At 46.9% G+C, this 11,449-nt stretch overlaps 1 protein-coding gene across 1 annotated transcript; it reads left to right on the top strand.

The window, feature by feature from the left end:
- Positions 1-995: 995 nt before the first annotated feature.
- Positions 996-5,305, top strand: LOC117047603 (cytoskeleton-associated protein 5-like). Its single transcript, XM_033150912.1, has one exon. It carries the CDS (start codon positions 1,265-1,267, stop codon positions 5,123-5,125), a length of 3,861 nt encoding a protein of 1,286 aa, XP_033006803.1. The 5' UTR covers positions 996-1,264; the 3' UTR covers positions 5,126-5,305.
- The last annotated feature ends 6,144 nt before the right edge of the window (positions 5,306-11,449 follow it).

Genomic DNA, 11,449 nt, shown 5'->3' on the forward strand with positions numbered 1-11,449 from the left:
AGGAATGCTAAAAAAGAATTTGAGGAATGCAGTGCTAAAAACATTGACCAACAACAAGTTCTTAAAATATATTAGTAGCAGGAGACCATCTAGGGAGGTGTTTGGATTCATGGATGATACTCTAACTGCTATAGGACACTATAGCTACCCACCACTGATGAACAACGTGAAATGGGAGATGCTGATAATAGAACCATAGAATTATAGACCTGGAAGGGGTCCAACGGGTCAACTACAATTCTATGCTTCTGTGATTCTTTGTGTACTGTTTAACTTGGTCCACAGATGAAGATTCCCTAGCAGATCCAACTTCTGCTTAAAAACCTCCAAGGAAGGAGAGTCCACCACCTCCCGAGCCCGAGGGAGACCGTTCCACTGTCAAATGGCTGTTACCATCAGAAAATTCTTCCCAATCTTTAATCAGAATCTCCTTGCCTGTCATTTTAATCCATTGGGTTAGTTCTACCTTCCGGAGCAGCAGAAAACAAGCTTGCTCCCTCATCCTTGTGACCGCCCTGCAGATATTTGAAGACAGTTCTCATATCTCCTCTGAGTGTCCGCTTCTCTGGGCTAAACACCCCAACTCCCCCCCCCCAACCGTTCCTCATAAGGCTTCATTTCCAGACTGTTGGCCATTTTGGTTGCCCTCCTCTGCACACTTTCCAGCTGGTCAACATCCTTCTTAAATTGGGGCACCCAGAACTGGACACAGGACTCCAGGTGTGGTTTTACCAAAGTAGACTAGATCTGGACATTAGACCTTAACAAGCTTGGAATAAAATTAACTTTTGATGATGATGATGATTTAAAATTATCTCCCAACCTTCATCCTGAGGGCCCACAGCAGGTTTCAATAATTAACGCACCATCCCACTCTGGAGGTTTTCATGGCAGCTGCAAGACTCTCTCCCCTCCTGACTTTTCTTTCCTCTGCTGCTGTTGCTGCTGCAAGCTCCTGGCTAGGGTCCTGATGACTTCACAATGAGCCCAGCCTGCCTCCGGGCAGAAGCCACCGCTCACCAGCGGGAGCAGCAACCCCTCAGGAAGGGCCCCTTCCCCAAGGTGTGGGAACCATCACCTCCTTTCTGGAGGGGCCCAGGGAGGAGGCTGGGGGGCAGCCAGGAAGACTTGAGGGTCCTTCCGCCACCTCTCTTACTCCCCGGAATGTCCTCTGCCCTCCCTGGTCTGAGGGCCGTCCAAGGGAGGACAAAGCCACCATGCCCCGCATGGCTAGCCAAAGTTCTAGAACTCAAGGTGAGCCAAGATGCTAGATCCAAGGACTGTGCCAGAGGCGGAACTCTCAGAGGAAACATGTGAGCTGGAAGCTGCCGCTGTCCTCCCAGCATCCTGCCTCCGGGACATGGACAGCAGTAACTGGAAGGAGCGGATTTCCTGCCTGGAGGTGTTTGAGAAGGCCGTGGAGAAGATGGAAAAGAGTCAGATGCCCTGCCAGGCGCTTGTGAGACTGCTGGACAGGGAGCCCGGGTGGAACGAGACCAAGTTGCAGGTGATGCAGAAAAAGTTGCACATCGTCACCCTCATCGCCCAGAGGGGGAACTTCTCCAAGACCACTGCCCAGTTTGTTCTGGGGAACCTGGTGGACAAGATCGGGGATGTCATCTGCAGCGGTGACACCAAGGAAGCTCTGACGGCCGTAGCGGAAGCCTGCGGATTGCCCTGGACAGCGAGGAAGGTGGTGGAAGCGGCCTTCTTGCAAGACAGCCCCAGGACCCACTCGGAAACACTCAGCTGGCTGACTGGTGCCATCAAGGACTTTGGCTTCGACAGCCTGGAGGCCCAAGACTTTGTTGGCTACATCAAAGCTGCCTTGACTGCTGCTCACCCGGACGAGAGAGCTTCTGCCTTCAGCCTCCTCGGAGTGATGTACCTGTATGTCGGAGCCCCGCTGAGGGTCTTCTTTGAGGATGAGAAGCCTGCTGTGCTCTCCCAGATTGACATGGAGTTTGAGAAGGTGAGTGGTCAGCACCCGCCCTCTCCGACACGAGGCCGCTGCAAATTCTGCAGGGACAGCGGGAGCGAGCGGAGAGGGGGCGATGCTCAACCCTGCAAGAGAAGTGATGCTGTTGACATTAGCCAGAAGATCTCCAAGGAGCTGATGTCAAAGATGCAGGACACGAGCTGGAAGGTCCGGAAGGAAGGGCTCGAAGAGGTTTCCAGGATCCTCAGCAATGTCAGTTCCATCCAGCCCAGCCTGGGGGACCTCCCCGTTGCCTTGAAGGCTTGCCTGCACGACTCCAACAAAGCCCTTGTGAAGCAGACACTCTCTGTCCTCCAGCAGCTGGCCAAGGTAATGGGCCCAGGCATTAGGCAGCACGTCAAGACTCTGGGGATGTCCATCATAGCCATCTTGAGGGACAGCAAAAGTGGTGTGCGGGCTGCGGCTCTCATGACTGTGGAAGCCTGGGCTGAGCAGACTGGCATGAAGGAATGGCTGGAAGTGGAGGATCTTTCCGCAGATCCAAAGAAGGAGAGTTTCTTCCAAAGGCAGGGGCTCCTGGGTTGGCTGGTGGAGAAGCTGCCGTCCTCCAGCTCCGCCACCAACGACCTGCTCCGTTGCGTGCCCCACCTCTACTCTGCCCTGGAGGACAACCACGAGGACATGCACAAAGCAGCATACGAGGCTGTGCCGTTCTTCGTCCTCCAGCTTGGCTTTGAGAGGATGTCCGAAGCTGCCAACAAGCTGAAGCCAGCTTCCAAAGACCAGGTGCTCTCTCTGCTGGAGCAAACCCAAGCTGGTCATCCTGCAAAGCCCACCCGGCCTTTCCCCAAATCCCTTTCGAAGCTACCACGGGGCAAGTCTTGGCCCAAATCCATCTTGGCTTCTCCCCAGCAGTGCAAGCCAGTCTCCTCCTCAACAGAGAACTTAGGAGCCAGCGATGGGGGCATGGATGTCAAGAAAGCCAAGTCGGAAGGCGCCGTCCCCAAACCAAAGAAGCTACCAAATGCGAAGGCGCAGGTGAAACTCGGCATGAAGGAAGACCTCAGTAAGCTGGGCCCCATCTTCATCATCGTCCCCAAAGCAAAAGAGCAGAGGGCAAAGGACGAGAAGGCTCTGAAGGTGCTGAGGTGGAATTTTAGCAGCCCCAGCAGCAAATATGTGGAGCAACTCAAGGCCCAGATGTGCACCTGCTTCTCCACCTGGCTGCAGGAGGAGCTCTTTCACTCCAACTTCCAGCACCACATCAAGGCACTGACCGTGATGACCAAGCACTTGGAGAGTGAGAAGGATGGGGTCATCAGCTGCCTGGACCTCATCCTGAAATGGCTCAGCCTGCGGCTGTTTGACACCAACACATGGGTGCTGATGAAGACCTTGGAATACTTAAAGAAACTCTTCAGTCTCCTGATTGAGGAGAGGTACCAGCTGATGGAGAACGAAGCTGCCTCCTTCCTGCCCTACCTCCTCCTGAAGTTGGGAGGGACAAAGGAGTCCATCCTCAAAGAGGTGCGGGCGATCGTGAAGCAGACCACCCTGATCTACCCGGCCTCCAAGACTTTCTGCTTCCTCCTGGAGGGAGCCCAGGCTAAGAATGCTAACCAGAGGGTGGGGTGCTTGAAAGAGCTTGGTTGGCTGCTCAAGACGTATGGTCCAGACGTGTGTCAGCCAAACCCAAGCAAAACACTGAAGACCCTGATCACCTTGACGGGAGACTCAAACAATGCTGTCCATTGCGCGGCCTTGAAAGTCATCGCCATTGCCCGGGACGTCTATGGAGTCGAGGCCTTCAAGGCCATTGGGAACATCTCTGACAAGCACATGAACTTGCTGGAAGGAAGCATGAAAGATGCAGCTGCCAAGCAAGTCAAGGAAGAAGCAGTGGACACCCAGGTCTTCAACCTGAGTCTTAGGCTGGGGTCCTTAGAAGGGTACAAACAGAGCCTCGGAGCTGGTGGCAGCCACACAGGGGGAGAACATCTGGCTTCCCATGCGGACCAAGCTGGGGGGCAGAATGTCAGCGATGGCACGGCCTCCTGCAGAAGTCCAAAAGCAGTTGATGTTGTCCCCTACCGGTCTGAGAACCCCAACATCAACATGATCATCTGCCGGGTAGCCAGCGGCAGCACCAGCACCAGTATTGAGGCGCTTTTGCAGATCCAGGAGATTTTAAAGCAGGAGGACAAAGCAGAAACCCTGTCCGGCCATATCAACCCATTCCTGATCGCCACGCTCCGGCAGCTGAAGTTCATCCACCAGCTCCACGTGATGGCGGAGGAGGAGATGAGGACTCAGAAAGTCATGGAGCTTTACAGCTGCATAATCTCCAACATGGTCTCCCTCTTCCAGGTGGAGAGCCTCGCCCAGGAAGCCTCTGCTGGGGTGCTGAAGGACCTCCTGAGCAGCCTCATTGCCTTGCTGCTGGATTCTCCCATTGAAGAGGTCCAGGAAGAGCAGGGCACCGCCCAGTCTATCAGCCACTTGATAAGCAAGGTGCTGGAGAAATCAGACCACAACAGGCTTCTCAGCTCTCTGCTGCTGCTGCTCCATGAAGGCTTGAATGCCCCCACTGACCTGGTGGCCTTTTCTGAGATGGTTGCCAAGTGCTTGTGGAAAGCCATCAAGTTCCTGCCACAAACCATCGGCAGCATCAATCTCGACCAGCTTCTGCTGGACATCCACGTCTTCCTGAAGGCAATGCCTAAGGAGAAGCTGAAGCAGTACTCAAGCAGCTACCCATTCCGAGCCCTGAAGTCTCTTCTGAACACTCTGTGCAAGCTGAAGGGGGCAGAGATCATGGGTCACCTGACACTGATCAAGAACAGAGAAGAGTCTGAGTTGGAGGATCACCTGTGGAAGGTTGTGGAGCACTTGTCAGAGCAGGCTGCTGTCCACCAGGACAAGGGCTCTCCTCACCCAGGTGAGCACAAAGCAAACGAGACTCTGGCAGCCATTTTCAAGAAGATCAACTGCAAGGAGACAGCCAGGGCGGGCCTTGAGGAACTGTACGAATACAAGGGGGAAAACCCACAGGCAGACTTGGAGCCTTTCTTGAGAAACAGCTCGCTCCTTTTCCGGAGCTATGTCAAGCACGGTTTGGCAGTTATAGGGACAGACAGACAAAGCAAACAGAAGAGCTCTTCTCCTGGAGAAAGTGGCTTAGAGTGATGCTAACATTACAGACCCCCGTTGCCTAAGAAAAGAGAAAGAAACCTCAAGTAAGAAGTCCCAGGAGAAGAGGGTCAATGACTTGGCCAGGCATGCTTCCCACTGGCCCTCCCTCTCCAGCCAGCAGATCATTCTCAAGGTGAAAAACTAAACAATAAAATCAACCGCCTACCTAACACACCAGAGGTGCCATTATTGAAATCATGCTTGGGTCATTGGGGCTGGATAGATGGGCTCTCTCTCATAACACTAGAATTCCTGAACATCCAATGAAGCTGAATGCTGGGAGAGTCAGGACAGGTAATGTGGGAATGTTCAGGGTATATTGTTTATTGAAATCCTTCCTCACTGAGCTAGCAATTTCCTTTACTCAGCAGGGTGCATTCCTTGAAAGACCTACATTGGCTCCCAGTACTTTCCGAGCTCAATTCAAAGTGTTGGTGCTGACCTTTAAAGCCCTAAACGGCCTTGTCTTAGTATACCTGAAGTCATCTAGCCTGGACACTGAGGTCCAGCTCCGAGGGCCTTCTGGCAGTTCCCTCCCTGCGAGAAGTGAGGTTACAGGGAACCAGGCAGAGGGCCTTCTCAGTAGTGGCGCCCACCCTGTGGAACGCCCTCCCATCAGATGTCAAGGAAATAAACAACTATTTGACGTTTAGAAGACACCTGAAGGCAGCCCTGTTTAGGGAAGTTTTTAATGATTGGTGTTTTAATAAAATAAAAAATAAAACAATTCCTTCCAGTAGCACCTTAGAGACCAACTAAGTTTGCTCTTGGTATGAGCTTTCGTGTACATGCACACTTCTTCAGATACATTCTTCTCATACCAAGAACAAACTTAGTTGGTCTCTAAGGTGCTACTGGAAGGAATTGTTTTATTTTTTATTTTGTTTTGACTATGGCAGACCAACATGGCTACCTACCTGTAACTGGTGTTTTAATGTATCAGTATTTTAATCTTTTGCTGGAAGCTGCCCAGAGTGGCTGGGGAAACCCAGCCAGATGGGTGGGGTAGAAATAATAAATTATTATTATTATTATTATTATTATTATTATTAGTCAGCTGCAAGTCTTCAGTACTTGAACCCCAAAAGTAGCATTCTCTTGGGACATGCTGGATACTGAGTTTGGCTTTTTGAACTTTATTCCCCGCCTCATTTCCACAAAACCTCTTTCTTCTGTACCCTAAAACATACCTCTCACCGCTTGACCCTTCTGGCTTTGCAAACACACCTGAGGCATGGAAACTGTCTGAGATGTCAATACGCTGGGTGGTTAGAGATGCAGCCTGTTCCCCATTCATGTTATACAGGGAATCAGAACTCCCTGCAGAATTTCAAAACCCCCCGCCGCTTGTCGGATGCAAAATGGCTCATGCATTAAGGTTGCTATGGACACCCACAGAACAATGATCCATTACAAGGATCATAACTTCCCCATCAGCTTCATAGGGGAGTCGAGAAAGCTTTATAGAATTTTGCTCTTCTGCTCGAAGCATGGAATTTGTCTTTAAACACGCCTACTTTCGCCAGTGTCCTCAAGGCGACTGAAACACATAGTTCAGCTTACAAAATTCTTCATGAAGTGGAGGGAGTGAAAAGTTCTCTCTCCCCCCCCCCCCCCCGGTCATATGAGACCTTGGGTCATCCAATGGAAGTGATTGGCTGCAAACTTAGAACGCTTTATTTAAACAAATTGGTTTCAGTGGGCTTACTCTTGATTATGGCTAACGCTCAGCATCATCCTAAATATTTCTGTTATGTACTTTTTGTTTCTTACACAACAGCGCTTTTTGCCAGAACATGGCTTCAAGGAAGTTTGCGTCAAAACAAAGCAAATCAATAGAAGTTGCAGAAGGGAGAAGATTATGCTGCAATTTTAAACCAGTAACAACCGTCTTACCAATCTTTCTAAAACACAGAAAGACTTAATGCTCAAAAATGGTAAAATTAAATGAAACATTGCCTCCAAACATGGAATTTTGGAGATTTAAATCTTTAAACATTGTCCAGATCTCCAAAAAAGCGCAGTGGGTGATTTTATATATTTCTTGTAACTTAGGAGATACCCAGTTCCTTTGGACCATCACGATTCATACCATTTCATTATTTATTTTAATAATAATAATAATAATAATAATAATAATAATAATAATAATTTATTTGTACCCCGCCCATCTGGCTGGATTTCCCCAGCCACTCTGGGCAGCTTCCAACAAAAATCAAATACAAAAATATCACACATTCCCTTCCCACTCCCGATTTCATTTTAATTCTTATGCCTTCCTGCTGTATTTCCAAACGTGCATCATATAACTCCAACTGTAATCCCTTCTGACATATGATTCAGCAACAGCTTCCAGGTTTTCCCCCTAAACCTATTGCCCATAGATTTCTTGCAGCACGTGACCGTTCGATCTACGTTAGTAGAACACTCTCCAGTTTGGTTGGGGATAAGTAATAAAAAAGAGAAGAGATAAATGAGCAAAGAGTGTGGAGTGGCCTGTAAGGAAGCCTAACAAAGTCCTGGTTTCCCCCCATGGTGACTATGTTGATTCCTTTTTTGAAATATCAGCCATCAAATTCTTAAAAAGTAAAAAACGAATCTCTCTCTTGGTTTGTGCCACTGCTTTGCTGGTGCTCTATGAAAGTGGAAACAAAAGTAAAATAAAATAATAAAATTCCTTCCAGTAGCACCTTAGAGACCAACTAAGTTTGTTATGAGAAAATATAATACTTTGGCCACCTCGTGGGAGGAGAAGACTCCCTAGAAAAGACCCTGATGTTGGGGAAGATGGAGGGCACAAGGAGAAGGGGACGACAGAGGATGAGATGGTTGGACAGTGTTCTCGAAGCGACTGGCATGAGTTTGGCCAAACTGCGGGAGGCAGTGGAGGATAGGAGTGCCTGGCGTGCTCTGGTCCATGAGGTCACAAAGAGCAGGACACGACTAAACGACTAAACAACAACAACAAGTTTGTTAATGGTATGAGGTTTCGTGTGCATGCACACGTCTTCAGATACACTGAAACAGAAGTCACCAGACCCTCACCACCCTCTCACTATATACAGGTTAAACTCGAAAAATTAGAATATCGTGGAAAAGTCCATTTATATAAGCAATTGTTTTCATTAGCTACTGGAGTTTAATATATGAGATAGACTCGTGACACGCAAAGCGAGATATGTCAAGCCTTTGCTTGTTATAATTGTGATAATTATGGCGCACAGCTGATGAAAACCCCAAAGTTGAAATTGTTACGTTGGGATTCTCATCAGCTGTATGCCATAATCATCATAATTATAACAAAGGCTTGACATATCTCGCTTTGCATGTCATGAGTCTATCTCATATATTAGTTTCACCTTTTAAGTTGAATTTCTGAAAGAAATGAACCTTTCCACGATATTCTAATTTTTCGAGTTTCACCTGTATGAAGTCTGGTGACTTCTGATTCAGTGTATCTGAAGAAGTGTGCATGCACACGAAAGCTCATACCAAGAACAAACTTAGTTGGTCTCTAAGGTGCTACTGGAAGGAATTTTATAATTTATAATTTATTATTTATTTTGCTTCGACTATGGCAGACCAACACGACTACCTACCTGTAACTAGATCTATGAAAGTGCTTAGTCTGCCTGTTGGGTAACACAGGGCTGCCTCAGATTGCCAGTTGCTGAGAATCGGGTCCTGGGCATCTGTGAAAAGAGCATCAGGCGAGCCCTTGGCTTGAACCACCGACATCAGGAAAGTGCACAGGGCGCCCCATGTCCGTTACCAAGTTTCCTGCCCGCTGCATCTTCTTAGGTCAATCTCCCTTTTGATTTGTCCCTCTAATGAGCAAGGGAGCAGGTTCCAGGAAGGAACAGGCTTGGTGAAAGATCAAGGTAGAATAAACACAAGCAGAGCAAACAAACCCATCATCAGAGCTATAATAAAAAATAATAATCAAAAAGCCTGCCATTAAACAGAGGCATGCCAATTAAAAATATAATAACCCCGGTCCTCGCGCCGGAGGGTTATTTAAATTTGTGCAATCGCAGGGTTTCATTTTCTCTGCTCAAATTAGCAGCAAAAGGCAGAACTGCCTGAGCTTTCCATGATGTGCTCTGGGTTCACCCTGTAGCTAATAATAATAATAATAATAATAATAATAATAATAATAATAATAATTTACTTGTACCATACCTTTTTCTGATGGGTCTCGAGGTCACTTACAGATAAAAATAATAACCACAAAAACACAGAGAAACAAAGCGATCATTAAAAAGCAGTAAAACATCAATCAAGGAAACTATAAACATATATAAAATCTACTAAAACCATACAAATAATTGCAATAAAAACAGCCCCTTTCATTTAAAGCAGTCAGTTCCCCGAAGCCTGTTGGAATGAGAAAGTCTTCACCTGCAGGCAGGACAGCATATTTGGTTTCACAATTACCCTCCGTTGTCAGAGAAACTTTATTATTATTATTATTATTATTATTATTATTATTATTATTATTATGTTCCCATTGGCCAGAAGCAACAGGGAAAGGAAGGAGAAGTCCCTATTCCAGAAGACCTCCTTCCTTGCACTAATAGCATCCATGATAAAAAAGGGTCCATAAATATTGCGAAGCAAATAAACTAAAATAGGTAAGTAGGGAGCTGCGTAATACAGAATCAGACCACTGGTCCACATCAGGCTCATTATTCCCTGCACTGACAGGCAGTCGCTCTCCAGGGTTTCAGGCAGGGACATCTCTCACCCCTACCCAAAGTTGATCGAACCCAAGACCTTCCGCATGATACGGTGCGACTGAACCGGTCGCGCTTCCTGCAACCTGCCTCTGCCCTGAGGTCAGCACTCCCTGCCTTTGACGCTGCCTTCATAAGACCAGGCCAGTCTCTCGGAAGTTGCAGGGGGTTGGACTAGATGACCCTCGGTGTCCCTTCCAGATCTACAAGTCTATGCAGGGGTGTCGACTTGAATAAAAATATGGGGGGGGGCAGGTATACCTTGTCCTGCTTAATTGATCAGATGACGGTGCATATACGCAGTGACGGATTTGCGTATAAGCTAAACAAGCTCTAGCTTAGGGGCCCCACTCTCTTGGGGGCCCCAAAAAATTTTCAAGGAAAAAAACACCTGGATGTACATTTCCAAAATATCACATAAAAAAACAAATAAAATGAAACCTACAGACAGCAACCGTGTTTTGTGTTGTGTAAGTAATAGGCCCCGTCTGCTAGCCTGCTCCCTAAAATATCACTGGTTTGCTCCTTTCTATATATAGGATGCCTGCATTCTGCTATTTATAATTATTAGTAGTTTGCATCATATATTTACACTTATTATTATTTCATGTTATAGCAAGTTTCTAGAGACTAGATTATGAGTCTTTGTAAATTGTGTTTCTAAAGGAACTTCTGTTATTGCCAAACGCCAATGTGTTTGCATTATTAAGTTCGTTATGAATTAAAAAAACATTTTAAGTTAGAGCTTATTAATTATTTCACTGTTAATATACTTCTTAATTGTATTTCACTATTAATATACTTCTTCTTAACTGTATTTCAGTTCAACAATTACTTTGATAAAATACATATTTTGTTATGTGCAAATGGCTTTAGATGCCTATTAGGTCCATCAATGACCATATAGCATATATTCAACACAAAAAAAGCAGTGACAGTTTGTTGTTGACAAAGGACAGCTGGACGTAGAAAGGGCCCCATTACCTTCAGGAGCTGAGGGCCTCATCAAACCTAAATCCGGCCCTGCATATACACACCATTTAATTGGCAATGCCAATCAACTTTGCCCTCAAATATATATATATATTTTGGGGGGACGACAAAGGGACGTTGGCCCCTACTGGGCAGGAGGAGGGTACATCTTTGAATGACAGCTGACTTTGTGCCCCCACACTTCATTTATGTGCTCGAGGCGAGCATTTTTAGACTCTCTGCCTTTGTCTCCGGAGATCTGCTAAGGGGGGAGTTGCTCCTTTGATTTCATCTGCATACAATTTCCAGCATGCGATTAATGCCTGAGACCCTTTAGGTTGGGAACAGCATATCCTTAATTAGTAGAGAACGCTGCTTCTTGGGAAAACCAGGTTGTGTCGTTCCTGGGACAATGCATTAAGATGAATAAATATTAACTTTGTGGGAGGTTGCCCTCCCCTTCCCCGCTTGCTTAAAATGGAAACAATTAACTCTCTTAATTAATCAGATTAGACCTTCAAAAGCTATTTCCCTTTTAAGAGCTTTGTTTCTGTTTTACCAGCAATTAGCATTGATGACTTGAGCGAATGCCCATCCTTGGGAAAAAATT

The sequence above is a fragment of the Lacerta agilis genome, chromosome 5, assembly GCF_009819535.1.
Source record: "Lacerta agilis isolate rLacAgi1 chromosome 5, rLacAgi1.pri, whole genome shotgun sequence".
NCBI classification, from domain to species: Eukaryota; Metazoa; Chordata; class Lepidosauria; order Squamata; family Lacertidae; genus Lacerta; species Lacerta agilis.

Coding starts and splice junctions, on each gene's coding strand:
- LOC117047603 (XM_033150912.1), top strand. CDS start 1,265: ATGCTAGATCCAAGGACTGTGCCAGAGGCGGAACTCTCAGAGGAAACA.